The sequence below is a fragment of the Betta splendens genome, chromosome 5 (genome assembly GCF_900634795.4).
Source record: "Betta splendens chromosome 5, fBetSpl5.4, whole genome shotgun sequence".
Classification (NCBI taxonomy): Eukaryota; Metazoa; Chordata; class Actinopteri; order Anabantiformes; family Osphronemidae; genus Betta; species Betta splendens.
In genome coordinates this window covers 18,266,897-18,294,097 of record NC_040885.2, presented here as the reverse complement: position 1 = coordinate 18,294,097, position 27,201 = coordinate 18,266,897, and the positions used below count along the sequence as shown (strand labels likewise).

Below are 27,201 nucleotides of genomic sequence, written 5' to 3'. Positions count from 1 at the left end.
TCGGGCGCCGACAGGACCGACTGCTGTTATAACCACCTGCAGGCAGAGTCGCCATCGGCCGTGAGCCTGAGATGGAGCAGGATTAGAAAGGTTTGGACTGAACCTGGCAACCTGCTCTGTCTGCGGGGACTAGAAAGGTTTGGACTGAACCTGGCAACCTGCTCTGTCTGCGTTTACACCCTGTTTTCCCAAATGCAGCGTTGCTACAAACCCTCAACCCTATTATGAGCTCAGCCTGAGACGTTTTGTGGAATTCAGACAAACTAATCCTTTCTTGCGTCACGACATGTGCTTCTACCACCGTGGAAATGCTGGTAAATGAATAGATTGTTCAAGCGTGTCCAGGTTCTACGTCACAGCAGGGTGCTGCTGCAGAATAACCCTGTGAACGCCGCCTTCCTTTATTTATGCTGCAGACGCGGCTGTGAGCTGTGCTTTGCAGCACCAGGATGCTTCTCGCTAACGCAGCTCCAGCCACGCTCTCTGAACAAAGCCCTGCTCACGCGGGACCAGACTCCATGTCTAGACGCCCCCATGTGTGACCACACGCACAGCTTCCCTGAACCCGCTGACCCCAGGTCTGCAGGCACCGCTCCGCCTGAGCCGCCTCTGCTTCTGGCTGCAGCTCCTCGGCCTCTGAGCCTCGTCTTCACGCGAGCGCAGCGTCTATTTGCTGCTGCAGAGAGCTGCTGTGCTGCTTTTCCACCTGCGCTGCTCACTTTAAGCCTCTCTGCAGCCTCCAGTCTCTGGAAGAATTTGACCTGTTTCTTGTTGTTTTGGGGAGAATGATACGTTCAGCTCCGATCAGCAGACGCAACATTAGATTTTTGACCCAAATAAGAGAATTTTCTTTCGTAAACAAGTTCAAATGGTTTTGGTTGTAGTATTTAATCTTGTTGTAAAGAACCTTGTTAAATACTTTCCATTGTGAACTTGATCTGGATTCTTGACTCTCTGTCAAAGAGGGAAACAGCTGTCGCACGATGACTTTGTTCGTCTCTCAGCTCCGTCTCACTCTTATGTGCAGTAATGTTATAAGTGATCAAATAAAATCCTAAATATGACAACAGCAATAAACCAGATGAGATCCTGTTGCTGAAGAAAGGTGACAGTGTTTGTCATGAATGATTAATCTGACTCAGGTCTATAACCAGGCACCCTGACCTACTGCTGCTGTAGTAAAAGTCAACACTGAGGACTGTTACTGGACCAGAGAACTAGGGCATCATCACTACTTTCTTACATTTAAATTAATAGTAAAACCAAAGTTAATTACAACTTTTAACTGTTTTTCATTTGTTAATGTGCAAATGTTGTGTTTTTATAAAGTGGCGCTGATTCAGGCCATTAGTCAATCAGACAATAAACGAGTTTTGTTGAAGAAAGCGTTGAAGTGAAGGGTGAGGTCCGTCGTTGTGTGTTGGTGGTGGGTGTGATCTCAGATAAGGAGGGGCGCTTTACAAACTCAACTATGGCCCAAAATGAAACAAAGTCCGCAGCGAGTGGAGGCGCTTGATGAATGAATGACAGGCGAGTCGCCTGGAGACGCACTTTATTTTGACAGTCTCCTCATTGTTCACTCAGGAACAGATGCTCACATTCGGCGAGTGATGCCCTCGGAGCATGAAACTACCTGGCCAGCGCTGGTCAGCACATTTCTTAGTTTCCTGTGACGCTGTGATTTAAAGATAAATTAGATCACGTTTTTCTCCAACTACAGCCAGGTGATCACATGAATATGATAAATACAGTAGAATCAAGTTTAAATAAAACTTCATTCATCTCAAAGAGGGAAACTTTAGTAAAAGCATTGAAGTAATATTAATATTAATAAGCTGACGTATGTAAAATGACATTAATAATACATCGGAGTCTGTGCTTTATGTGATCTGAATCACCTCAACAAAGCAGCTCGTCGGTCTCCAGTCACGTCTCAGCGTTAAATGAAACCAGAGCCTCTTGTTGCTGCTGCTCTAACGTGTCACATCACAGTGTAACAGTGTTTACCTGAGCCCTGAAAACTGAGCCGCGCCAGATGGGAGGGGGCAAAGGTCGTCTCCATCTTCTTCATATGACACTGACTGGGTCAGAGAGTTCATTTCCAACTGTGTCATGAACAAAACTAACTACTGTACAAAAGTAGAACGAGTTACTGTCAAAGTAAAAAGGAAGTTTCTCCCTTTAATACTCGTGTTAGTGTGATCATCTCTCTTTGCTGAAGCCTGAAAAAGTCCCTTTCTCACAGGACGATCAACTCAACAGCCCCAGGCTTAACTCTGGGTAAAAGTGTTTAGTGATTGAATGCAAATATTCAACAAAGCAGAATCAAACTTTATGTTATGTAGAATTCAGATCACTTTTCATCCCTCCCTTCTGGAGTCCTGCGTGTGAAGCTTCATTTACATTTGAGTTTTTCTGCTCCAAGGTAAACAGGCAAATGAGGCTGAAAATGGAATGAGGTTTGTTTTGACAATTAGTTTGTTTTGCAGATGCTAAGCAACATGTTGCTATAGATTTACATATAACTAGTATTCTTATGTGTATGTGTATGTTTCCTTTTACTTCTCTCTTTCGTCTCAAGGTATCAGGCTTTCTGGTGCTGCTCTCTACTGGTCAAAGGTAGAATTTTATCATGTGCAGTTAGAGGACGCTTTTTGCAGCACAGCTGATAGAAGCTGAGGATTAAACAGTTGTCTAGTGTTTTATACAAACAATTGTACAATTTGCTATAAAATACATAATGAAGGGTGTAGATTCAAGTCATATACTAGAAAGAAGGTAATTCCCTTACGGTCAAAAAATTTAGTCGATAAAAAAGGTGCATTGTATTTAGTTTAACCATAAATTAACATGTTGAGTATCTGCATTAATGATCATTCATTTAGAAATTATTCTGCATTCAACATTTCTAAATTATTTACCACACTATCCAGTTCAGTGCACAATGCAGCAACAACCTGCCAACACTGACAACAAAACAAATTAGTTCTAGAAAAGAAGGAAAATATTGTTATTCAAGGTTTGAGACAAGAACAATCTTTGTTAAAGAAATTTTTAATTTTCTCTATTGTTGACATAATGAATATAGTTTTATACATTGCTTTAAAATTTAATTTCTCATTTATAGCTTATAGCTCAAGATCAGTTTCATGACATGTCTTTATCTTTTCATTATCTGATGCAGAAAATCAAATATTATGACATTACAGCTACAAGTCCAGTGCACCTCTTTTCATTCTGATGTTTCCACTTTACAAAGATTAATGTTTCAGAGGTGGAATGTGGTCCTTTCAAAGTAAGGCCTCACCTGATATGGATCAATGTGCACAAGACTGAATCCAGTCACCCGAGTTAAAAATGAAATTCTATCCCAAACCAACATTTTGACTGTCAGACAGCTCAGTTGCCTACAACTGAGTCATTTCTGTATTCTGACACCATTACTCCCAGTGCATGAGGTGGTTCAGTGCAAATTAACATGTTAAAACTGGAGGTAGCTAACTCACGCCTCTGAGCAGCAGGTAGACGGCAGAGATGGTTATGGCAGTGGCTGTGTAGGTAAACACAGCGTTATAAACCGTGTTTGTCCTAATTCGTTCAGCCAGCGTCCTCTGAGTGTCCTCCAGATGCCTCACCACCGCTGCAGATTCCCATTGGTCCCCTCCCTCTGGTCTCTCAGTGCTCTGTGCTATCTGAACCTGACCAGTCTGTGTTTTAGCCTCTGGTCTGGTGTCCAGTAACTTCCTAACCATTAATAAGCTGCTCTCAACTCTACCAAGTCCTTGCTCCAGTTTTCCCAGTTGTGGTGGTAGCGACTCCAATAGGGACTCCGCCTTTTGCCTGCCAGCATGGAGGTCCTTTAGGGCTGAAAGAGGCACAGTAGATGAGTCTGACATTGGACCTCTCTTTTCTTCAAGTACAGCACCCCTCCTAGTGAAGGCATCGTTTAGAGTAACTCTGAGATTGTCAATGAGAGTCCGGAGTTCATCCTGCTGCGAGCGATGATTTCCAGCCTGGACTCTGAGGGCTTCTTGCAGGCTCTCAGGGCCTTTCTGAGCCTCCAGCAACAAACTCTTCAACTCCTGCAGAAGAAAGAGGTAATGATTAACCAGTTAGTTCAGACGCCCGCCTAGTCTCAAACAGGCTCCACTAAGGGTTGTCTGTGGAAGGGAGTTTTTGATTTAGTGACCAATAAATAAACTCAATTGAACTTAATCATCATTCCTTCTCACCTGCAATCGTACACGGTTGATGTATGTTGATCCCATGACTCCAATCAAGGCTCCCAACACGGAGCCAATGATGGACCAGTTCTTGGTGCGTTCAGCTCTTGTTCTCTCTTTTTCATGGCTTTCCCTGACAGCTGCTGAAAACAAAGCAAACCTTTCCCGCTCTGAACTTTCTGCATTCTCGTATGTTGTGCGGAGACGACGCTCCTCCTGTGATCAAAAGAGACCACAACAAACAGGTTGTTCATTATAGACTCAGTTTATTAATTTTGTATTATATGCATGTTGTCATATGCTTGTGCTCACCTGCAGGAGTTTGTGTTCCAGCGTGGCAAGTTCCAGGTAGTGAGCCTCCTCCCTGGAGACTCTGTCCAGCCGGTCTCTGACTTCCTTTAGCCTGCCCTGTAAGGACTCTAGGCTAGCATGAGCCTCACGAACCATACCCCTGGCCACCATAAATGCTTGCTCAGCCTGAAAGAATCACACAAACCAGTCATTTAAACAAAGGCTGTGGTCTAAATTAAAATATTTATAGTAAACATTGACATAAAGTATGGAATTATTAAAGATAGAATTAAAATGAGTCACAGTCAAATTCTCATATTTCAGCTACTCAACTGGAACAAAAAGAGGCTGACTAAACTTTATTGAGTTGCTTTTACTATCTGCTTACCCCAGCGACCTTGGTCTGAGCCTCTCGAACCTCATTGAGTCCAACGAATTCCTCGTACCTTTCCCACCAGTAATTGATTGTGGCGGTGGCCGTTTGAGCTGACCTCTGACCCCATTGATGTCCCAACTCACCTGCTTTCTGAAAGAGAGAGTTTGTTATTTTGGTAAGGTTGTGAATATAGTTATGATAATACAGCAACAACGTCTGTGGTGATAGTGGTTATGATCAGTAACAAAAAGATAGAAGATGGATGTTCTGTACCTGTAAGGCAGAAACAGCACGCTGCTTCACTTCCTCTGTTCCACTCTTCCCATCAGGAGGTGCTGGGTTAGCAGGTGGGACAGAACCAGGCTGCTGCTGAACACTGTAGGTACGCACCGGACCGATTCTGCTCCCCAAAGATCCATGCAAGTGTAGGCGAGGCAGACAGCAGGAGGGATGTCCCCACAGACAGATCTTAGCTCCTCTGTACCTGACAGTGAACTTAGTTAATCATCAGATTGTGGGCAACATGTTTACAATAGAAATGTGGACTAAAGAATATGTAAGAACCTCATTGAGAAGTGCAGCTTGAAAATCAGGCTCTTACACTTCAGTTGTAGCTTCAACACTGGAACAGGCCCCTGCTGTATAAGAACAAACAATGAAATCGTTCAAACGACAACTGCAAAAAGTATCAGGGAGTTTAGATACTTATATTTTTAATCATCACATCCGACCAATGTAAGTTAGGTCTACAGCCTAATACCAACAGTAAAATCGACACTCAACAACTACCTTCAGCGACGATAAACAACGATAAACGACGTCTTCGAGGAAATGTTTCTCATTATTTAGTAGGTTTTTTCCATCAATCTACAATGTAATCATAAAATATCCCTGGAACTGGCTGATGCATTAAATTGATGACCAACTAGCCAGACACGGATAAGACGAGGTTTATAGGGCGTTAGTATCGCAGCTGAACTTTATGCTCCTTGTTTTCTGAAGCTACATTCGCTCTGTTGCCATCCAGGATGCATTGAGCTAGCTACAGTAGGTTAATGCTTCATTTGCTAAAGGTTAGTTACCGGCAAAGTGACATTTTGGTAGTAGTAGCTGTCTGGTAAAGTTCTAAACCGTTTTACAGATAAAATAATAAATAAAATTTATAAAATTATACCTGTCTTCTTTAATGCTATCACAGCAAACATTTCACACTGGTGAACTTAATTTCGGCTAGCTAGCTATAGTAGCATCCCGTGTCTTCTTCACGTCAAACAGCCAGCTCAGCTTTTGCTCAGGCACGTAAGCGTCATTCTACTTCCGGTTCAGAGTTTACCGGGGGCCTAACAACGCGGATTAAGACAACCGGCTGTGTTCGCAGCAAATATATGTTTATTTCTGTCTTGACTGTACTATAAAGAATTTTAATCATGTCTGGTAGAGAAGGTGAGGCGTGATTTTACTTAGTAGATTATTTCAGTTCATTTATTTATTTCAGTTCTTATTAAAGATGTATTTTGTTAACGTAGCTAACAATGCTATTGCTAACGGTTGTAAATGATAAGCGCGAAGCTTTCTCCAAACTACCTAAAAATGCTTAAATAAATGCTTTTCCAATGTTCATTACTACGCAAGCCAGAAAAAAATTTAATCCTTTAAATCCTTATGTGATATTCTGAAGGATAGGCGCATAACGTGTTTTCTCAGCTAAAATTTGCCTTATGAAATAATGTTATTTTAGCGTTTATTTAACATGTTGAGAAGCTTCACGGTAAAATGAACATTATTATTGAACAATTATTGGACATTAGTATTATTGTTGTTGTTTTTGTTGTTGTAACAGACAGTCTTTATTATTATAAGGTTGTCTTTAGCTCAGTTTAGTCAAATGTGAGCCTATAATAGCGCTATATATTTCCCCCATTTTGTTAATTTGTTTGATTGTTTTCAGGAGGCAAAAAGAAACCACTGAAGGCACCAAAGAAACAGAGCAAGGAAATGGATGACGTACGTGTCAGTCTGATCTTTCAGACTTTACTGTAATGTCCAATATTCATATGGCAATTCAGAAAAAGCTTAGTTTTAGGGTTCCTGATGTGAGCTAGACATACAGGCAACATGAGACAAGGAGCTTTAGTTGAAATATTAGAAATTGTTGTTTGTCTGTAGGATGAAATGGCCTTCAAGCAGAAGCAGAAGGAAGAACAGAAAGCTTTGGATGCACTGAAGGCGAAAGCTTCAGGGAAAGGACCTCTAGGTAAGATCAGACAGTATTTTTCACTACATAACACATTTGACTGAAATTGTTTGAAGTAGAAAAATCTCTTATTAACCTAGACCTGTGTACGAGAGATGGCTGATTTAGAAAGTGTTGGCTCAGCTGATGTTTATTTTTACCTTTCAGGCGGTGGTGGGATCAAGAAGTCGGGCAAAAAGTAAAATTCCAGTCTGATATCAATGCTCGTTCACTCCTCGACTTTGCTTCCCTTGTTTGTACAGTTGTTGAAAGGTTCCAGTTTGCTATAGTGTGTTAAACATGGACCCTGTCCATTTCTAAACCCTCCCTGTTGTGGAAGGTGCAGTGAACATGTGGACAACATGCATTTATGTATAAACGTTGGTGGCAAATACATCTATTATTAGTCAGGTGTGGTGCACACATCCACCCAAGAAATTAAAAGTTTTGTTGTTGGTAACTCTTCACTCTTAATTTACCCTGACTAAAATCTTCAAATCCTGTTTAGAAATGAGGCTTTGTAGCATTAGAAATGCAAAAGTTGGAAAAAAAAATCCTCATGCTAATTGTTTTGTTTCCATGTAAAACCTTTATCAGAGACATGTTAGCTCACATTTTAGAGGGAGATGCCAATAAAGGTTTTGTAATTACTGCTTGGTATTTTATTTATTTAGTTTTTGGGGAAACATTAGACTCTGTTTTGCCTTCTTCAGCAACCAGATCCCTTCCTCAACAGAACCTCAACAACCACACGACTAAACAGCATCAGCATCAGTGCAGGTTGAAACTGGTTGTAAAGGAATAGTTCCACATTTTGTGGAATTAAGCCAGTGTTACACAAGAGACCAGCCAGTTACTCAGCACATCAGTATCCTAATACCCAGAAATGCTAAAGATCAAGTGATCACTTAAATCCCACATCTAATCTTTAAGGAAACACTTAGGGGTTGAGTTGATAACTGGAATCTAAACCCATAGAGGGCAGTATTCACAAAGTCAAGTGTTTTAAAGATGAGTAAAGTTCATCACAGCAGCACATGATCTGAGTCAGAAGTATGAACAGCCCACATCTGGACAAGCTCCAATTCAGTGATTGAATTCTCCCTGCTCCTGAACATGTCTGAAACAAAGATCTGAGTCTGAGACATAGGAACGGATTCTTTCAGTTTTAATCAAAAGCAGCAGCTTTGCTGTAGTTGTAGTGGTTGTAGTCATAATTATCCTTGGCAGACAGACTTTTTTATTATTTCAGCTCCACCTCCACAGGGTAATGATCGCTGACCTTCAGAGCCTGGAAGTTAAATTAGATAAAGAGGACATTTAGTGATTTTCATAAGTTTGGATGAATGTTAACCAAAGTATTCAGACCCTCCTGCAGGACAGGAAGGACACTTATTTATCAAGATAACTTATTTATAGCACATCACATCAACTCATCAACAATGAACTGCAAAAGGATCAAATTCAGTTTCAGGTAAAAGTGGAAAATTGTCCTGTACAGAGGTCTGCGTTCAGACCTGGGTTTCAGTACTGAGGAGCTGCAAACAGCAGTAATTAAGAACGGACCTGCTCGTTGGTGAGTTTAAAGGCCTTCTGGAAGTTGAAGGATTTGGCCGAGTTTGGAACGACGGCCTTGAACAAGTCATCTCCATAGACCACAATCCTGAGCAGAGGTCACAGTTAGACATGAAGGCAGTGGTGCTGTTCATCCTCCTCCATTCCTCCTCTCGTCTGCGTTACCTGTCATACGTGTTGTCGTTTTTGTCGCTTGCTGTGGTGTCGACATCGTCCTCAATCAGCCAGTGGAAGTTCTTGTCCGTTCGGATCCGAATCGCCTTCATTTCTTTTTTGGTGACAAACGCTCCATCTGCATTGAAGTCACCCAGGATCATTATGTTCTAGGTGAAGACAATAACAGTCAACGTGTCAGGGGACAGAGACCTATTGAGCAAAAAAAAAAACATTGTTGTGGTGAAATTAAAATTTTGGTTCAGTCCTAGAATGAGACCCTGTTATGTTTTACTTTAGTCTTCCACTTGTCCATGATGTACGAGGTGACGTCATACAGCTCATCCAGCTCCTTCTCTGAGCCCTCGGGTTTGGTGTGAACTGGAATCAGCACCAGGTCCTTCAGCACTGGGGTACAGACACACAAACACACACACACACACACACATGCACGCACGCACACACACACACACACACACACACACACACACACACACACGCACGCACACACACACACACACACACACACGCACGCACACACGCACGCACAGACGCACGCACACAAACACGCACGCACGGACGCACGCACACACACACACACACACACACACACACACACACACACACACACACACACAGTCTAAGACACAAACTGTTTTTACATCTGTGCTTATGCCTATCACTGTTCTGAGGAGGTGGGTTTTTAGGCTCTTTAAAGTGTTTAATCATCTTAAAAACATTAGAAAAAACAGAAGTTACCTGATTTGTGGCAGGTAAATTTCAGAATGAAGGGATCTCTCTGGAAAACATCTTTCCCTTTCGTCGCCACATCATCAAACTGGTAGGAGTCGTCCAGTTTAACCACAGCATCCCTACACGTCAATACACACAAATTACACAACGATGACGTCAGGTGTGAACTGATTCATTTCATTCATAATCACATTACAACCACCAAACGACAGATTTTAGAGATTTGAATCCAGAGTGATTCACTGTCTACGTCCATGAGTTCTGCTTCAAACGGTTGAAGCTGCAGGAAAACTCACCGATACAGGAACAGAAACTGCTCCTTGTAGGTTTTCTGTCCCAGACGCCTGCTGAGCTTCTTAGTGTACGGAGCCGCCTCATTGGACCTGGACAGACATCAAACATCTGTCGGTTCCAACACGGACTCTGAGCTGCTGACGCTTGAACTCAACTAACGGTGAAGAACCATAATAAGACCAGCGACAGAGAACATGTGCTCACTTGTTGAGTGCGTCCAGGAATGTTTGAACAGATTCTGCAGTGGAATCCACCACCTCCAGGATCAGGATGATGTCATACTGAGACACAGTCTGTGGACAGAAGAGCAGGAACACAAGGATGTAAAAACAGTTTAAGTGTGTGTGTGTGTGTGTGTGTGTGTGTGTGTGTGTGTGTGTGTGTGTGTGTGTGTTGTACTACCTTTATCAGGACATCTAGGATTTTTGGATCTTCCACTTTGTTTTTTCCAAACCTCTGGATGTTAAATGATGCTATTTTCATGGCGACTGCAGAGAAGCAAAGCAGCGACAGACGTCTGTGAACACGAGCATGTGTGGTAACAACAGCTGCAACCCTCCATGTGACACAACATGTTTAAAACACACACAGACAACACAGCAGAGGTTACGGAGCTTTTAAATCCAGTGTAATTTGTAATGTTCTTATCCTAATTCTTAGTTCATCGTGTGACTGACTAACGGGTGTCGACAAACGCCCAGGTCTTGTTGTGACATGTTGAACCCGGGTCTTTACGACGCCCTCATCCTTCAGCTTTAAGCTCCAGTCTGTTGACTTCAACCCTGTTTGTTGTGTTTCATCCCTGAAAGGCTGCTTATGCAACTAAACATGAGGACGGACTCGTTTCCCCACAGTTTGAATCAGTGGTGGCTGTTTGTTGTGACACACAACAGACCGTGTTGTGTGGTGCAGGTTGTCTAACTAGAACTAATCATCTGGTAACAGATGAGACTGAGTGGCGGCGCCGCTCCAACGGGTTCAACCTCCCTTTTTACCTGTGACCACACGTCTGCTCTGACTGTGAAACAGGGGGTAAAATACAGACTCTTTGCATCACTACTATCTCAACAATGCATCCTACTTGTGTCATGAAGCTACGGAACCAAACCTCTGTCCACAGCATCAAACACAGCTTTAAACATCAGAACACAGCATCAACAGCAGCGCTGGGACGCATGACATCCATTCCACCAATGCAAATCATCCATTCATGTCGGCTTCTTCTGTTGCTTTACAACCACTTCTCTAAATCTTGTCATTGTGGTAAATGTTAACAATCAGGTTTGACCTCAGCTAAAAAATCAAGGGATCACTTTTCATTGTGATGAAACACAACTCATCAAGGTTGGATTTAACGGTCAAACGTGTGAAAAGCTACTAAACCTCCTCCCTGACTCCGCTGTGATGTTTCAGCTGCTGTCGTGTCTGGAGGAAACGTGAAGCTCCCAGGTTTGAGCTTTAGGAGTAACTAAATGTTTCCTACCTCTAAGTGCAGAGACGCTGCTGTCTTCAGCTTCAGGCCTGATCGCTCGTTTCCACCAGGCTTTAAATGCAGCCAGGAAGTAGAAGCACAGTAACAGCTGCTGCAGATGTCATCTCTGCCACAGGCCACTCTATAGGGTGAACTCAGGCGCTGGGATTGGTCGACAAGAAAAGGAGGTCAACAGGTACGAACGTGTGGGATTCTTGGTGTCAGGTGATGATGGACGGTGGAGCATGTTTTTTTTCCACTTTTCTACCTTATAAAACTCAGAAGCTGAGCTGCAGTAGCTCAAACCTCTGCTTCTCATCTGGACTCTATGAGCAAAAACAACATCACGTGTTAAAAGTGATGGCGACGCTTTTCGGACCAACATCGGAGCAGGTATTTAATCCCATCAATGCTTCTTTAACTGGAACACGTGGTCCAGTGATGCTCCTCCTCTAAGAAGCAGGAAACAGTTTCAATTTGTTCACGCTTCACTGAGACGAGAAACGTGAGAGAGACGATCAAATCTGCAGAACTGGAGCGAGACGTTGGAAAATACTGCAGAACTTTTACTTCAACCTGCTGCTGAGTGAAGGAAAAAGCACGACCAGAAGTGAAACCAAGTGAGGACAGAGCGGCTTCGCTTCCTGTTTTTCGGCTTCTGGTTCATTCGCTGCAGAGAAAATGGCTTCCTGTTTAGAGAGGGACCTCTCCTGCCCGGTCTGCCGTGAGATCTTTGCGGATCCGGTGGTCCTGTCGTGCAGCCACAGCTTCTGTAGAGCCTGTGTGCAGAAATGGTGGCGGGAGAAAGAAACCTGTGAGTGTCCAGTGTGTAAAGAACGGTCTGTGCAGAGCGATCCGCCTGCAAACCTGGCGCTGAGGAACCTGTCGGAGACCTTCCTCCTGGAGCGAGCTCGCAAGCTCCCAGCGGAGGTGTGTGGTGTGCACGCGGAGAGGCTCAGGCTCTTCTGCTTGGACCACCGGCAGCCGGTGTGCGTCATCTGTCGAGACTCCAAAACACACACAAATCACAAGTTCAGACCCATCGATGAAGCTGCACAGGACCACAGAGCGGAGCTGCAAGAAGCCCTGAAACCTCTGCAGGACAAACTGCAGCTCCTTAAACAAGTCAAAGAAAGCTGTGAGCTGATGGCAAAGCACATCAGGGTCCAGAGCCGAAACACAGGGAAGCAGATCAAGGAGCGGTTCAAGAAGGTCCGTGAGTTCCTGCAGAAGGAAGAGGAGGCCATGATGGCTGCTCTGAGGGAGGAGGAGAAGCAGAAGAGTAAAAAGCTGGTGGAGCAGACGGAGGCTCTGAGCAGAGACATTTCAGCTGTGTCCGACGCGGTCAGAGCCGCAGAGAAGCAGCTGAGAGCTGAGGACGTCTCCTTCCTGCAGAACTACAAGGCCGCAGCGGAGCGAGTGCGGCAGCGCCCCCTGCTGGACGACCCACATCTGGCCTCTGGAGCGCTGATAGACGTGGCCAAACATCTGGGCAACCTCACCCACAACATCTGGAGGAAGATGGAAGTAATGGCCCCCTACAGCCCAGTGATCCTGGACCCGAACACCGCTCACCCAGGCCTGGTTCTGTCTGAAGACCTGACCAGCGTGAGCCCTGAAGACTCGCGGAAGCTGCCCGACAACCCAGAGAGATTTGCCCGTTTGGGCGTCGTCCTGGGCTCCGAGGGCTTCGACTCCGGCTGCCACCGGTGGGACGTGGAGGTGGGCGGCGCTGCCGGCTGGGTCGTGGGCGTGGCGCCTCAGTCCGTCCAGAGGAAGGGCGTGGGGGCGGGGCTGTGGCGCGTCGGGCTGCGGGACGGTGAATACGCGGCCGTGTGCGCGTCGGACGCACGCGTTCCTCTGCCGCTGACGACGAAGCTGCAGAGGATCCGAGTGCATCTGGACTGGAACCGAGGGCGTCTGTCCTTCATCGATGCTGAAACCGACACAGACCTTCACACCTTCACACACACGTTCACCGAGAAGCTGTTTCCGTTCTTTAGCAGTGAGAATAAACTCCAAATAACGCAAAAATACACAAACACGCTGCAGTTCGTTCATGACATTCATCAGTGAAGGGGATTTGAGGTGATGATGTACTTTCCACTGGGCTGATGTGTGACCCTTAAAACACGTGTGACCTAAAGTCACCGATCTATTCTACGTCCTGGCTCTTTGTGTTTGTCAGTAAAGGTGTTTTCAATTCTTTTATCAGTTTAAATTTACTTCCTGAGGCAAATGCATTTTGTAGAAACAGATGGATTTGACTAAACATGTTTAAAATAAATGAAATATATATTGTTTATTTATAATTTATTATTATTGGCACATTCATTCTATTGATAAAAGTTTTATTTATATACATTTGTCTGAACTCTTCATCAGAAGAAAAAGCTTTTGAATGAGTGCATGTTAGAGAACATTAACCCAAATCACAGCGCTGAGGAAACGCCCTCATTCTTTGAGCAACGTCTCAGCTTTTGACCCAACGACAAACTCCACCTCCACCTCACCTGGTGCGAACCAGGAACACAGCGCGGCTCCAGGAAGTGAAACAGTCGCACCCACAGCGGCACAAACGCTCCAGCAGGACATTCTGAGGCGGCTTTCAGCGGCTCAGACGTCACAAGCCGAACTTCAAACCGAGTCAAGGACCGGAGCGGAGGAGAAGCCGCCTGTTGACGGAGCCGGAACCGCGGACGCCATGGCCTTTCAGGCGGAGGAGGATCTGACGTGTCCGATCTGCCAGGAAATATTCACGGAGCCACTGGTTCTGTCGTGCAGCCACAGCTTCTGCAGGGAGTGCCTGTTCACCTGGTGGACCGGGAAACCCGTGCAGGAATGTCCCGTGTGCAAAAGGAGGTCGTCGCGGAGCGAGCCGCCGCGGAACCTGGCCCTGAAGAACCTGTGCGAGGCCCTGGTTCTGGAGCGGCAGCGCAGCGCGGCCGCGGGGGAGCGGCTCTGCGCTCTGCACGGCGAGAAGCTCCAGCTCTTCTGCCTGGAGCACCAGCAGCCCGCGTGCCTGGTCTGCAGGGACTCCAGGACGCACCTGCAGCACACGTTCAGACCCGTGCACGAGTTTGCGCAGGAGCACAGGACGAGGCTGCACGGCGCCCTGAGGCCTCTGAGGGAGAAGCTGCAGCTCCTGGAGCAGCTTAAAGGCAACGCCAGTCAAACAGCAGAGCACGTCAAGGTCCAGGCGACGCGCGCAGAGGCGGCGATCAGGGACCAGTTCAGGAGGTTCCATGAGTTTCTGCAGGAGGAGGAGGAGGCGAGGATCGCTGCGCTGAGGGAGGAAGAGGAGCAGAAGAGTCTGGTGATGAAGGAGCAGATCGAGGCTCTGAACAGGGAGATATCAGCCCTGTCGGACACAATCAGAGCCACGGAGGAGGAGCTGAGGGAGGACGACCTCGTCCTGCTGCAGAGCTGCAAAGCTGCAGGGAAACGAGCCCAGCAGCGCCCCCCGCTGGCGGAACACGAGCCGCTCATAGGCGCTCTGGTGGACGTGGCCAAGCACGTGGGCAACCTGACCTTCAGGGTCTGGAACAAGATGAAGACTCTGGTCTCCTACTTCCCCGTGGTTCTGGATCCAAACACCGCCAACCCGGAGTTCGTGCTGTCGGAGGATCTCACCGTCATGCGTCACGGAGAGAGACAGAAGCTCCCCGAGAACCCGGAGCGGATCGACTACCACCGCTCCGTCCGCGGATGGGAGGCCCTCGCCGCGGGGACGCACAGCTGGGACGTGGAGGTGGGACACAACGCAGCCTGGTTCGTCGGCGTCGCGGCGGAGTCCGTCCAGAAGAAGGGACGCGTCAAGTCCGGGTTCTGGCAGGTCGAGTTCTTCAATGGCAAATACTGCGCGCGCTGGTTGGGAGACGCCCCCGCTGCGCTGCGCGTGAAGAAGCGGCTGCAGCGCATCAGGGTGCACATGGACTGGAGCCGAGGGAGGCTGTCGTTCTCCGACCCCGACAGCGGCACGCACGTGCACACCTTCACGCACGCCTTCACCGAGAAGCTCTTCCCGTGTTTGGGGACGTTGGATGAGCAGCCCCTGAGAATACTGCAAGGCAAGATCTCTGTGACGAGAGAGAGCTCGTAGAAGAGGCTTCAGCGTCCGGAGGTTGAGCGCGTCACCGCGTTCGTATTCGCAATAACATTTTATTGGAGCTCATTTCTGCATTTCATGCTTCTGTTTAAACTTTACCTCCACTTCTGTCCTTCATCAGCCAATTACTGGGTCTCTGAGGGTCAGTGAAAACAGCTGGACTCGATCATAAACACGTGATAAAAGCTGAGGTGTGAACAGTAAATACCACTGGACGCCTTTAAACCATAAACACGAGCGTAAGAACAAGATGTGTGGTTTCTCCTTAAAATAGATGTTTTGGGACCTTCACTGAGCGCTTCTTTACGTCACAGAGCAGCTGCAGGTTTTGTTGCCGTCCTTTCGTCTGCAGGGACTTTGTTTAAAGACACTGGAGCCTCTAATGGAACAGAAATCCTCATAATGTCAGTTTGATCATAGAGAATTCTTCCTCCTGAGACTCTAAAAGCACTGAGTGCTCGTCAAATCACTGTAAGATCGATGGATTTTAATAAATAATTACTTGAAATCTTGTGACTGGTTTTACTGAGTGTTGTTTTGTGTGTTTTGTTTTTGTTGTTGTGATACACGTTTCAACTAGTTCCATCATCAGCGCTTCAGCTCAAGTCCAACAACGTTACACTTTTTATTGGGCTCTGGAGACAGAGTCAAGATTCACAAAACTTTATTAATTAGCAGGGAAATTCCTTTGTGCACTTGTGATTGCTTTCACATAGAATAGAAGGAAAGATTGAACATAGCAAAAAGTATTATCAGGACATGTGATATAAATACATGTGTGTACATACATATGTGTACACGTGTACATACACTATCAAATCAAGTTACCTGATGTGCACATACAACTGTTATAGACTGCTGCTGACAGATACACACACATGTATGTGCCATCCTACACAGACACAGGTGTGTGTGTGTGTGTGTGTGGGGGGGGTACAGACTGACCGTTGTTCACTACACACAATACCTGCTATTTACTGTGCAGTTGTTCTATGCAGCACCGCGACCACCAGGTGGCGCCACTGACCTGAACACTACACACCTCAGTGTGGAGGCTTCAGGTGGGATCCGTGCGTTCACTGGGACGTTTGAGGTGTGAGTTTGTAGGTGACGTCTCATTGCTTCTTCTTTATTGTTAATTTTTCTGTTGACACGTTTTCTTTCAGATTTAAAGTAATTTAACAGTGAAAGTAAAATCGGCCCTGGACCCAGAACCAACTACAGACAATCTGTCTCTGTGACAACACGGCTTTCATTTCCTCATACGTGATGCATATTCAGTGAGTGTGAAGGTTTGACTGCTTTTTCCCAGTCTAATAGCAAACGTGGGTCTGTTCACAAAAAGAGGAAACCCTTCCTTCACTGCAGCTTCAAACTGGTGAGACAGAGGCTCCACTGGTGAGTACAAATCTGAGGGTTTAGGATCATAAACTCAGAAACTAACTCAATATTTAGAAAGGAGACATAATGTTGTATTTGTGCATTTATGCTTTGGACTCAGATGAAATAACTTTTTTGTGTAAAAAACAACGTGACATTTTAGATTTACAGTAGATGTGAGTCTAAAAATGCTTTCATTGTTATAGTTTGTTGGACCATGGGAGATTATTATGGGCTGGCGATCCTTCTGGGACTGGCCATGTGTCTGATCAGCGGTGAAGGTGGATCCTGTGGAGGACAGAACGGTGAGCCAGGAGTGAAGGGGGACCCGGGAAGGAACGGTTTACGCGGAGCCAAGGGAGAGAAAGGAGAGCCAGGTAATGAAAACGAGTCCTCTCTCTCGTCCACATGCTCGTAGACAAATATTACTGGGTCATGGACGTGTCTGTCTCCAGCCGTGATGACCGAAGGTCCGGTGGACGTGGGCGTTCTACTGATGCTGAAGGGTGAAGCAGGGGCTCGAGGGCCACAGGGAGACATGGGCCCCAAAGGTTACAGTGGAAATGTGGGAGCCCGGGGACAGCCCGGAGAGCCCGGCCTCCCCGGCCCCGATGGGAGGAGTCTTGGTAATGAAATCATTAAAAATATGTAATCATGTCACTGTTACATGAAATATTATTTGGTTTCTTAAAATCTTCCTCAGTTAGTTTGTTTGTGTGTGTTTTCTAGGAGGAGGACAAGCGAATGATCAGAGCTACTCAGCCTTCTCAGTCATCAGGACTGAAACTAGTTTTCCTCAGTATAACAAGGTCAGTGTGTCACTGAATTAAATAATTATTTTCTGTGAAAGGTATGAAGACAGTGTTTAAAACCCGTGGTGTGGATAATCCTGCCTAAAGTCACGGGTTCAAACGAATCAGCAAAAGCAGGAGGCAGGTTTGGGCTGTGATTGTAAAACAGGACCGGTCAAAGGTCGGACCGGTCCGTTTAGCTTCTCCTGTGACAAGTCTCCAGCTGGACCTGCTCGTTGCTCCGCCCACTTTTCCCATCATCCTCTGCTCGCCTGTGTGTTTGTGTTTCAGCCAGTGACCTTCCAGAAGGTTGTGGTCAACAAACCGGCAGACTTCAACATCGCCACAGGTTACTTCACCTGCAGAGTCCCTGGTGTTTATTACTTCACCTTCAACTTTGTATCCAAGGTGATGCACGTCTGCCTCTTCATCATCATCATCATCATCATCATCATCATCATCATCATCATCATCATCATCATCATCATCATCATCATCATTGTGAATTTCATCATCATCCTGCAGAGACTTCTTCTCACAGCTCTGTTTTGGTATGTGTGTGTGTGTGTGTGTGTGTGTGTGTGTGTGTGTGTGTGTAGGTCAGCATGTGTCTGCGGATCGCCAGTGAAGCTCTGCCGGCAGAGAAACGGCCTGGATTCTGTGATTACAACAGAAGCACTGAGCAGGTTAGTTTCACCGTGTGATTGAGAACCTGCACAGAAGGAACGCGTGGAGCAGCTGCAGTCATCAGCAGGAGGCTTCTGGACCTTTACTTTTTGACATTAACACCAGCACCCAAACCTTTCTGCTGCAGGTCCTGTCGGGGGCCGTGGTCCTGGAGCTGACGGTCGGGCAGAGGGTCTGGCTCGAGTCCTTCAGTGACGAACAGGGAAACGATATGAATGACACTGGTAAAAAAAGCATCATCTTCAACGGCTTCTTGCTCTTCTCAAATGCAGAATGAAGCTTGATGAACGCACATGAATTCACCACGGCATCAAACGTCAGCGCTGGAAACCTGAGACTGAATGAATTAAAGCATTTAGAAATGTATGAATTCTAAACACCCATGACTTCATTTCATATCTGCCAGTAGCTCTTTGTATGTGACAACATTAACAAATTAAAAGACTTTGCTTGAAATTTGCCTTTTTACATTTTTTGATGCGTTCATTAAACAGATTTAAAGTTTATGTGAATAAATATTGTTAGGGTGGTTTTAGTTTCACAGATACATTTCAGAACATAATGAGAAGTGTAAGCGTTACAGGGTGAATCAGAGTTCAGGGTTTAGGCCCCAGAGCACATCGGCAGGCCCTCGTCCTGGATCTGACCTCTGACCTCTCTGAGGTTGGTTACGTCCCGGAGCCTCGGACCTTCAGGGGTCTCAGGACGCCTCAGGCTGGTGGCGGCTCCCACACGTGGCCTCTGGCTTCAAAGGCCACTTCTCCACAGCTTCAGAAGGGTTTAAACTCCAGCTCTGCTTTAGGAAAGTCACTAAGACCCCAGAAATCCTCAGGTCGTGTTTAAACAGGCTTGTGACAGAAGTTTATAATGAAGCACCGCCTCTGATGCGATTTAACAGCTGAACCTGCGTCTGCTGTAGTTTGGGAGCAGCTCCTCTGCATCAGCCGAGCCTGAAGTCTGAGGTGCTGCTTTAATGCGTCTTCCTTCAGTAGCAACACGACCTGTGAACCCTTCATCTTAGTTGGCCTGTTGCCTTAGTCCACCCTTTTTTATGCTGAATTTCATTTTTTTTAGATTTAGAAATTAAAACACAATTTTCCCACCGTTGTACAGTGTGGAAATCACAGAAGTGAAACTATTTTAAATATTTGAACTTCTTCATAACGAACATCTTTCGCTTGATCTCTTCCTTCTGTTATTTTGCAATGTTAAGCATCGTTTGGAGGAAGACATTGTGTCATAGGTTTGAAAAGTGAGCAGGGGTCGTTAAGATTAAAGGTCATGGACCCTCAGAGCAAAGTGCACAGAAACACTGTGTTTTCCCAAAGAACAAAGAGGAGATTCCCTCTGTTCCTGCTGCTGCAGACGAGCGAATTCAACACAAACAGGAGCAAATGCTGCACGTGTTGGAGGTTTATGACAGAATAACCCACATTCTGCAGGTCCATGACTCTGTCCCACTATTAGGATCCAGCAGTGGTTGGAAATCCCTTCAGAAGGTTGAACATTCCAATTCAGTTCAGTTCAGTTCAGTTCAGTTCAGTTCAGTTCAGTTCAGTTCAATTCAATTCAATTCAATTCAATTCAATTCAATTCAATTCAATTCAATTCAATTCAATTTAATTTAATTTAATTTAATTTAATTTAATTTAATTTAATTTAATTTAATTTAATTCAGTTCAGTTCAGTTCAGTTCAGTTCAGTTCAATTCAATTCAATTCAATTCAATTCAATTCAATTCAATTCAATTCAATTTAATTTAATTTAATTTAATTTAATTTAATTTAATTTAATTTAATTTAATTTAATTCAGTTCAGTTCAGTTCAGTTCAGTTTATTTAGTTCAGTTCAGTTCAGTTCAGCTCAGTTATCACACTTATTCTCTCTCTCTTCAATTTTGCCAAAATTGCAGAACTACATGCACCAGAGTCAGAAAGTGACTTCCGGCATTAAAGCTGCTGAATGTGTGGTTCAGTGCAGGTTCCTGCTGCAGCAGCACAGCCTCAGACCGACTCCCGCTCCCTGTAGTTGCTTAATTTTATCCTCTCTGGGTGAGTTGTATTTTTACTTTAATAGAACAATCGCTGTGTACGTTAATTATAGTAACTAGATCAGATTCTCCTCATCTCTTCACGTTTTCTTGCCTCATCTCTTATCTTTCTATTCATTTTCCTTCTCCACCTACTACTGGAATCCCTTTCCCTCCTGCTTCTTGTTCCCTCTCAGGCTCTTCATCATGCTACATCTTCGGTTTCTTCTTTTCGGGGCCCTGCTCTCGCTGACTGTTACCCCACTTGTTGCCATGGAGACCTGCCCAGCAGGAGGGATGCCTGGGATCCCAGGTGTGTGTTGCTGCGTGTGTCCATGTGGCTGTAGCTCTGTTTTGTGCAAGTCTATTATTATTTCTTGATCATGTACATCTTCATGCTCAGGTATTCCTGGAATGCCGGGCAGAGATGGTCGTGATGGAGAGAAAGGCCAGAAAGGAGAGTCAGGTATCTGACAGACCTGCTCCGGGTTTAGCAGAGGCCATGAAATAGTTGTAACTCGCTCTTATTTTCAAATGCATGCAGTGCTGCTTGCTTCACTTCAGTTACGCTAACGCCACTCTGACTCCAGAGGCCTGAGATGCTGAATGCGTTCTGTGCGCGGTGTCTCCAGGAGTGGTGCGGGCGGACGGCTTTGGGCCACACAGGGGGGAGAGAGGGGAGCCGGGGCCCAAGGGCTTCGACGGTAAACGTGGTGAGAGCGGGGATCCGGGTGAACCTGGGGACCCCGGGGTGACCGGACCTCCAGGACCACCCGGAGAATACGGGTACGAGCTCCGACAACGCAACATGCCTTCAGAACGCACAGGAAACGCGTCAGAGCAGCATCTGGAAAAGTCTGAGCGCGGGCGACCCCCCGCTGGGAGCGTGGAGGGACAGAGGACATAAAGGCAAACCAAGGCTTTGTGCTGTCTCCTCAGAAGTGCTGGAGTTCAGCAGAAGGCGGCGTTCAGCGTGGCCAGAGGGACGTCCGAGTTCCCGGCCGTCGGCAGCGTCATCCGCTTCACCAACGTCATCACCAACATCAACAACGACTACGACACGGAAACAGGGCGCTTCCGGTGAGAGCGGGTGAGAGCGGGTGAGAGTGGGTGAGAGCGGGTGAGAGTGGGTGAGAGTGGGTGAGAGAGGGTGAGAGCGGGTGAGAGCGGGTGAGAGCGGGTGAGAGCGGGTGAGAGAGGGTGAGAGTGGGTGAGAGCGGGTGAGAGCGGGTGAGAGTGGGTGAGAGAGGGTGAGAGCGGGTGAGAGTGGGTGAGAGAGGGTGAGAGAGGGTGAGAGAGGGTGAGAGTGGGTGAGAGCGGGTGAGAGCGGGTGAGAGCGGGTGAGAGAGGGTGAGAGTGGGTGAGAGTGGGTGAGAGTGGGTGAGAGCGGGTGAGAGCGGCCGCCTCTTCTTCCCCCTGATGTCGTTCATGACTTTGCAGGTGCCGCGTCCCAGGAACGTATTACTTCGTGTTCCACGCCTCCACAGTGAACAAACTGTGTGTGCTGCTGAAACTGGACGGCGCTGAGGTCACGTCCTTCTGCGACACCCGAAGCAGCAGGAGACAGGTAGGAACGGGCAGGAAACGCGGCGTGCGAGGCCCCGGCACTCAGCGTCCGCCTGTGTCTCCAGGTGACGTCGGGAGGACTGGCCGTGTACGTGTCCAGGGAGCAGGAGCTGTGGCTGGAGACCAAGGACTACGCAGGGATGACGGGGAAGCGCGAGGGCTTCAGCATCTTCTCCGGCTTCCTGCTGCGCGCGCACTGAGGACGGAACCGCTGCCGCTCACGGTCCCAGTTTTAACACAGATCAGGTTTAAAGTGTAATTTTGTCTAATAAATCTGAAAACAATAAAAGAGTTTCATTTCTCCGACTCCATTCTGTGTATTTCATGTTGTTTCTGCCAGTGAAATAAACCCTAATAAACTGATCAGTGCAGACTGGTTGCATTTGTACCAGCTCAGTTGACGGGCAGATGTTCACCAGATGTTCCTGTGTACAAAGGTGATCTAAGCCTGGAAGCGCGTGGACGCTGGGCCCACAGACGTCTGGCGGCTCAGGCTCAAACCTTCGTTCTCTCTACATCATCACCAGAGCATCGAGCCCTCGAACGTCCTCTCTCCAGTAGAGGTTTTACAATCAGTGCACATTAAAGTGGCAGGTTCAACGCATTATTCTATATTGACTTTGTCTCATAATGACTCGAGCAGTTGCTGGAAGCTGTGCAGGTAAAGGGAAGAATCCAAATAAAGAGAACGACAGCAGATCAGAGCGTCAGATATGAAAACGACGACCTGGCAAATTCCACAGGATGCGATTATTCAAAAATACACATCAGCGCTTTGTTAAAACTCTTAGATGCCTTGGAATTAAATGTTTTGTGGAACAGATACCAATGTCCAGACTGAGGTTAAGACGCTGCCGGGAAAACAGGAAGCTCGGATTAAAAAACAGCACAGCGTCAATAAGGACTAGAAGATTCAATGATGCTTCATCATCATTTCTTCATCGGGTGGAGTTCTTCCTGGCGACGCCTCAGAATCTTCACTTCCTCAGATTGAAACATTTGCTTTATCAGATTTCTTTATTTATTACAGCGCGTCAGCAAAAGATGAAAATGACCATTTTCACACAAGAATCTGCAATTAGTCGTTGAAATGAAGAAGCAGATGTGGAAGTGCTGTGTTGGAAAATATGCAGTTAATCATTGAAACATTCTGAGACTTACTACACTCACAGACTTATAGACTTAAAGACTAACATGACGAGCTGTGCTGTTCCTTCTCGCTGTAAACTGGACCTCCTGCAGAAGGTCTGTACTGATTGTGTCTCTTTTATTTAGGAAGTAAAAACACACTGTTTAAGCAGATCACATTTAGAGTTTTTTGTCTTTATAAGTTGTTGTTGCAGGTAAAGACAAAACTGTGCGACTGAGAGAAAGAAGAGACTGCAGAGAAGCAGCTGACCTTGGTGTCACCTCCTGCAGTGAACCATCCGTCCCACGCTTTCACTTCCTGGATTCATTCTGTCTGAGCTGCTGCTGCGGCCGTGAAGCGGGACCGATCTTCAGCTTCGCTCTTCGGCAGCACGAGAACCTGCAAATGGTGAGACCGGACCCTAAATGCAGCAAAAGGCGACGATAACTCTTTATGCAAAGCGCTGGTTTGGACGTGTGGATCCTCACAAGGCTTGAACCGTAAACTGTGTTTGGATTCATGATCAGTGGCTTCCTGCGTGTGTGTGCAGGCTCCCCAGAGGATGCGCCGCAGCGCCGCTCTGCTGCTGCTCCTGCTCCACGTCGCCCCCATCACCTCGCAGACGTGTGGAGCCGTGCCGGGGATTCCTGGGGTCCCAGGGACCCACGGGCCCAACGGCCCCGACGGCCCCAAAGGAGACAAAGGGGACGCAGGTGAGTTTACACACGTTTGATTTGAGAGAACGCTGATCAAAGCTGAATCTGGACTATGACTCTGGCATCGATTAGAAGGAGAACGTGTGTAACACAGTGTCTGACACTGGGGCTTGTCTCAAACATCCATATGAATTGGTAGAAACCACATGTTGCCTTTAAACTCTGTCAGACATTCATGCTGCACTGACCCTCTTCAGGTGAGTCCGCTCACTCCGTCAAAGGCCAGAAGGGGCAGCACGGCATGCGGGGCCCCCCCGGCCGGCCCGGCTTGAAGGGGGACGTGGGTCTGCCGGGACCTGCGGGACCTGTGGGACAGACGGGAGCGAGGGGAAAACCCTTCATCGACTCGTCGCTGCAGAGGATGTACTTCTCCAGGAAATGCATTTTAACACAAAGGCCAGAACTCAACGCGAACCTCGCCTTCAACAGGTCGGAGCCGTCGCCGAGAGCGCGGGTGCGGAGTCAGAGCAGCAGCTTCACATCTTTGACCCGTTTTCCTGAATCTGCCCACAGGGAGATTTTGCCGGAGCTGGAGTCGGAGCTTCAGGGGGAACGTCTGGAGAGCGGCATGTTCACCTGCAGCGTGAGGGGCGTCTACTTCTTCACCTACCACATATCAGCCAAGAACAGAGTGAGTGCAAACGTGCAGGTGGGGAACACGTATTGAGCGCCTGCTTCTCCCGCCGCCGTCTGACGCGGCGCTGTGCTCGCGTGCAGGTGTGCGTGAACCTGATGAAAGGCAGCCTCGTGCACATGGCGCAGTGCGACCACTTCAAGGGCTTCGTGGTCTCCTCCGGCTCCGCGCTGCTGGAGCTGGAGGTGGGAGACACCGTATCGCTGCAGGCGACGCCACACACCAACCTGGCCATGAACCAGAACAGTGCCACCCATCTCTTCACCGGCTTCCTCATCTTCTCCACATGAGCCTCAGAAAACAGCACGGGTGCAGTGATGGTTCTATGGTTTAGAATTCAAGTCATTTAAGCCTGTTTTGAACTTTTACACTATAATAAATGAGTCACAGTCAACAGTTCTCTGTTTATTATTCTTGAATGTGGTTTTAAAAACATTAATATTCACAGAAAAACTTACACCACACTGAAATCCCTGCGTGTAATGTATATATTCATATAGTGACTGTTTAACATGAAATAAGATTGTAGTTTGTGTAACAGTAACAGAAGCTTCCAGAGGAAACGTAACGGGACGAGTGTCAGAGTGTCATGATTAGAAACATTTCCTCCAGCAGCTCAGGATCGGGTGCAGAGACTGATGCCAGCTCATTAATTATCCACCGTCCTATCAGGTTGTCACACACTTAACCTTACAGCTCCACACGCTGGGTTCACAGCGTCACATTCTCATGAGCAACGCTTTAAACTCAGCTTTATTTAGCATCAGACACAGTCACAGTCAACATAATGAACTAGAACAAAAACCAGAGTTTTCACATTAGGACAGATTATAGGATTCAGAGCAAACAGATGTTGTAACCACTGGAGTCGCACGCTCAGCCCAGCGCGTCGGTAGCGGACGCGCTGTGGAACACGCCGTTGCGGGCGTAGAAAGCGTTCTTCACCACCGGAGACCGCGCGCAGGACGGGGTTCTGTAGTTCAGGGAGTAGTCTCCTGTGGGCGACAGACAAGGTCTGCCTGTGTGTGTGTGTGTGTGTGTGTGTGTGCGTGTGTGCGTGTGTGTGTATGCGTGTGTGTGTGTGTGTATGTGTGCGTGCATGTGTGTGTGTATGCGTGTGTGTGTGTGTGCGTGCGTGCGTGTATGTATGTGTGTGTGCGTGCGTGCGTGCGTGTGCAGAGGACACACCAACTCACCCAGCCTCCATCCGTACTCCCAGGACGACAGCAGGGGGAACTGGAACCTCTCCTCGGGTCTGATCCGACCACGTCTCTGCAGGTACAGACTCCGTCCTCTCCCCTGAACACAGCGCCCGTCAAATCAGTGCAAAGTGGAAGAAACGCACTGGTGTTGTCTCAAGTTTGAACGTGATGCGTACATGGTGAGAGGAGTCCTGATAGAGAGTGTGCCTGGTCTGTGGAGACGCGGGCCTCATGATGCTGGTGTCAGTCAGCTTCTCGTCTCCTTCCTCAGACAAGGCAGGAGGATGAGGATGAGGAGGTTGAAGGTGGCAGTGCCCCCCCTCTGTCCTGGCAGGAGGATGAGGAGGAGGAAGATGAGGATGAGGAGGAGGAAGGTGGCTCTGCCCCCCCTCTGTCCTGGCAGGAGGATGAGGATGAGGAGGAGGAAGGTGGCTCTGCCCCCCCTCTGTCCTGGCAGGAGGATGAGGAGGAGGAGGAAGGTGGCTCTGCCCCCCCTCTGTCCTGGCAGGAGGAGGCAGGACAGGCCTGAGGACATCAGTAGTGAAGTTAAAGCTCAGCCTGGACACACATGGTGTCTGACCCATAATGAGCCAGTGATTCCCTGAACGCGCTGGCTGACCTGGGGTCAGCGGGCGGCGGCGGCTCCCTGCTGAGCTGCTGAGGCAGCGAACAGGACGGGTAGAGGCTGGCGTAGCGGCTCCTCCAGGCCAGACGGGTCAGCATCTCCTTCTGGATCTGCTCCCTGTAGCAGCCCTGGCTCTGGGTGGTCAGCAGGTACCGCATCTCCACAGTCAGAGGGTCAGGAACCGCTGTAACAGGACAGGGTCGACCGGTGAGAGACGGATGCTGGGAGAAATACTGCCTCGAAACAGGAGAATCTTTGGAGCCTAAAGGCTCATATTTGAACGGTGGATCTGCAGCCAGGTGAACAACGACACTGAGCTTTTCCAACATTAACCAACAGTTTTTTTTTGACAACCATGAATTTACTTACATGATCTTACATCAAAAACAGCTTATGTCAGATGAAGATGGACAAATTCTTACAAATAAAACTTCAAAAGATCATTAGAGGCTTCCTGTCGTATTCTGGGGACATTTCCTTCTGTATCATGAGTGTCTGGTTAGAAACGCTCTTAGGACAAGGATTCATCTCCGCTGTAAGAAACTATGCATTTCGTTCATTAAAAGTTAAATACGTCCTAACGCAGGTATCAAACATACGCTGACCTACCTCTGCTGTGTCCTGTGCAGCGCTGAGCTGGTGTATGTGCTGTGCTAATGGGCCATGGATCAGATAACACTAACACAGGGAAACATGAGAGACACACACTCGGTTACACATTAAGGCAGACTAGTGTTAGTGAACACACACACACACACACACACACACACTTCAGCAAGACAACACATTCTCAATAATCAATTTACACCTGGATCTTTCATTTTAATATTTATTTGCAGCTAATAACCTGCATCCATCAGCTGCAGTATTACAGGGATTTCACTAATAGCGTTTAATCACTGGCTGCTTCCTGAGCTTCACCTGAACCTGGACCACTTGAACGCACCGTTACTGTGGAAACGTTT

The 27,201-nt window shown here is 47.1% G+C and overlaps 9 protein-coding genes across 19 annotated transcripts; 6 read left to right on the top strand and 3 right to left on the bottom strand.

Moving 5' to 3' along the window:
• Positions 1-3,036: 3,036 nt before the first annotated feature.
• On the bottom strand, positions 3,037-6,205 carry ccdc51 (coiled-coil domain containing 51). Of its 8 annotated transcripts, none has more exons than XM_029151529.3 (7): positions 6,065-6,205; positions 5,455-5,528; positions 5,164-5,374; positions 4,903-5,040; positions 4,536-4,700; positions 4,233-4,439; positions 3,037-4,082 (listed from the first exon to the last, which is right to left on the bottom strand). In XM_029151529.3, exons 2-7 carry the CDS (start codon positions 5,457-5,459, stop codon positions 3,498-3,500), a joined length of 1,311 nt encoding a protein of 436 aa, XP_029007362.1. In that variant the 5' UTR covers positions 5,460-5,528; positions 6,065-6,205; the 3' UTR covers positions 3,037-3,497. The 8 variants fall into 8 exon arrangements, with proteins under 8 accessions (XP_029007362.1, XP_029007364.1, XP_029007366.1 ...); XM_029151531.3 differs by having other exon boundaries at positions 5,164-5,368; XM_029151533.3 differs by having other exon boundaries at positions 5,455-5,525; positions 6,065-6,203.
• On the top strand, positions 6,192-7,773 carry tma7 (translation machinery associated 7 homolog). The gene is made up of 4 exons (XM_029151559.3): positions 6,192-6,333; positions 6,839-6,894; positions 7,057-7,144; positions 7,292-7,773. The coding sequence occupies exons 1-4, from the start codon at positions 6,318-6,320 to the stop codon at positions 7,324-7,326; spliced, it is 195 nt and encodes a 64-aa protein (XP_029007392.1). The 5' UTR covers positions 6,192-6,317; the 3' UTR covers positions 7,327-7,773.
• Positions 7,774-8,274: 501 nt separating this feature from the next.
• On the bottom strand, positions 8,275-11,523 carry LOC114855973 (deoxyribonuclease gamma). Of its 2 annotated transcripts, none has more exons than XM_055509188.1 (9): positions 11,382-11,523; positions 10,301-10,386; positions 10,103-10,191; positions 9,901-9,987; positions 9,611-9,723; positions 9,147-9,259; positions 8,864-9,021; positions 8,690-8,786; positions 8,275-8,414 (listed from the first exon to the last, which is right to left on the bottom strand). In XM_055509188.1, exons 2-9 carry the CDS (start codon positions 10,379-10,381, stop codon positions 8,367-8,369), a joined length of 786 nt encoding a protein of 261 aa, XP_055365163.1. In that variant the 5' UTR covers positions 10,382-10,386; positions 11,382-11,523; the 3' UTR covers positions 8,275-8,366. The 2 variants fall into 2 exon arrangements, with proteins under 2 accessions (XP_055365163.1, XP_040926871.1); XM_041070937.2 differs by having other exon boundaries at positions 10,301-10,415; positions 11,382-11,522.
• A 527-nt stretch (positions 11,524-12,050) lies between these two features.
• LOC114855969 (zinc-binding protein A33-like) lies at positions 12,051-13,670 on the top strand. The gene has a single exon (XM_029151528.3). The coding sequence runs from the start codon at positions 12,051-12,053 to the stop codon at positions 13,443-13,445; it is 1,395 nt and encodes a 464-aa protein (XP_029007361.1). The 3' UTR covers positions 13,446-13,670.
• Positions 13,671-14,073: 403 nt separating this feature from the next.
• Positions 14,074-15,990, top strand: LOC114855975 (nuclear factor 7, ovary-like). Its single transcript, XM_029151539.3, has one exon. The coding sequence runs from the start codon at positions 14,074-14,076 to the stop codon at positions 15,469-15,471; it is 1,398 nt and encodes a 465-aa protein (XP_029007372.1). The 3' UTR covers positions 15,472-15,990.
• A 731-nt stretch (positions 15,991-16,721) lies between these two features.
• Positions 16,722-18,791, top strand: LOC114855980 (complement C1q subcomponent subunit C-like). The gene is made up of 7 exons (XM_029151546.3): positions 16,722-16,875; positions 17,064-17,234; positions 17,313-17,483; positions 17,587-17,666; positions 17,940-18,056; positions 18,248-18,334; positions 18,463-18,791. The coding sequence occupies exons 2-7, from the start codon at positions 17,075-17,077 to the stop codon at positions 18,610-18,612; spliced, it is 765 nt and encodes a 254-aa protein (XP_029007379.1). The 5' UTR covers positions 16,722-16,875; positions 17,064-17,074; the 3' UTR covers positions 18,613-18,791.
• Positions 18,792-20,239: 1,448 nt separating this feature from the next.
• On the top strand, positions 20,240-22,236 carry LOC114855982 (complement C1q subcomponent subunit C-like). Of its 3 annotated transcripts, none has more exons than XM_055509187.1 (7): positions 20,240-20,386; positions 20,562-20,677; positions 20,768-20,830; positions 20,997-21,150; positions 21,307-21,444; positions 21,805-21,931; positions 21,977-22,236. In XM_055509187.1, the coding sequence occupies exons 2-7, from the start codon at positions 20,572-20,574 to the stop codon at positions 22,187-22,189; spliced, it is 801 nt and encodes a 266-aa protein (XP_055365162.1). In that variant the 5' UTR covers positions 20,240-20,386; positions 20,562-20,571; the 3' UTR covers positions 22,190-22,236. The 3 variants fall into 3 exon arrangements, with proteins under 3 accessions (XP_055365162.1, XP_055365161.1, XP_029007383.1); XM_055509186.1 differs by having other exon boundaries at positions 20,242-20,386; positions 21,304-21,444; XM_029151550.3 differs by having other exon boundaries at positions 20,244-20,386; positions 21,304-21,444; positions 21,996-22,236.
• Positions 22,237-23,264: 1,028 nt separating this feature from the next.
• Positions 23,265-24,803, top strand: LOC114855989 (complement C1q subcomponent subunit B-like). The gene is made up of 5 exons (XM_029151558.2): positions 23,265-23,467; positions 23,610-23,772; positions 23,973-24,204; positions 24,289-24,406; positions 24,493-24,803. The coding sequence occupies exons 1-5, from the start codon at positions 23,465-23,467 to the stop codon at positions 24,697-24,699; spliced, it is 723 nt and encodes a 240-aa protein (XP_029007391.1). The 5' UTR covers positions 23,265-23,464; the 3' UTR covers positions 24,700-24,803.
• LOC129604149 (protein ATP6V1FNB) lies at positions 24,727-26,902 on the bottom strand. Its single transcript, XM_055509189.1, has 5 exons — positions 26,846-26,902; positions 26,231-26,420; positions 25,788-26,136; positions 25,606-25,708; positions 24,727-25,404 (listed from the first exon to the last, which is right to left on the bottom strand). The coding sequence occupies exons 2-5, from the start codon at positions 26,392-26,394 to the stop codon at positions 25,286-25,288; spliced, it is 735 nt and encodes a 244-aa protein (XP_055365164.1). The 5' UTR covers positions 26,395-26,420; positions 26,846-26,902; the 3' UTR covers positions 24,727-25,285.
• Positions 26,903-27,201: the final 299 nt, after the last annotated feature.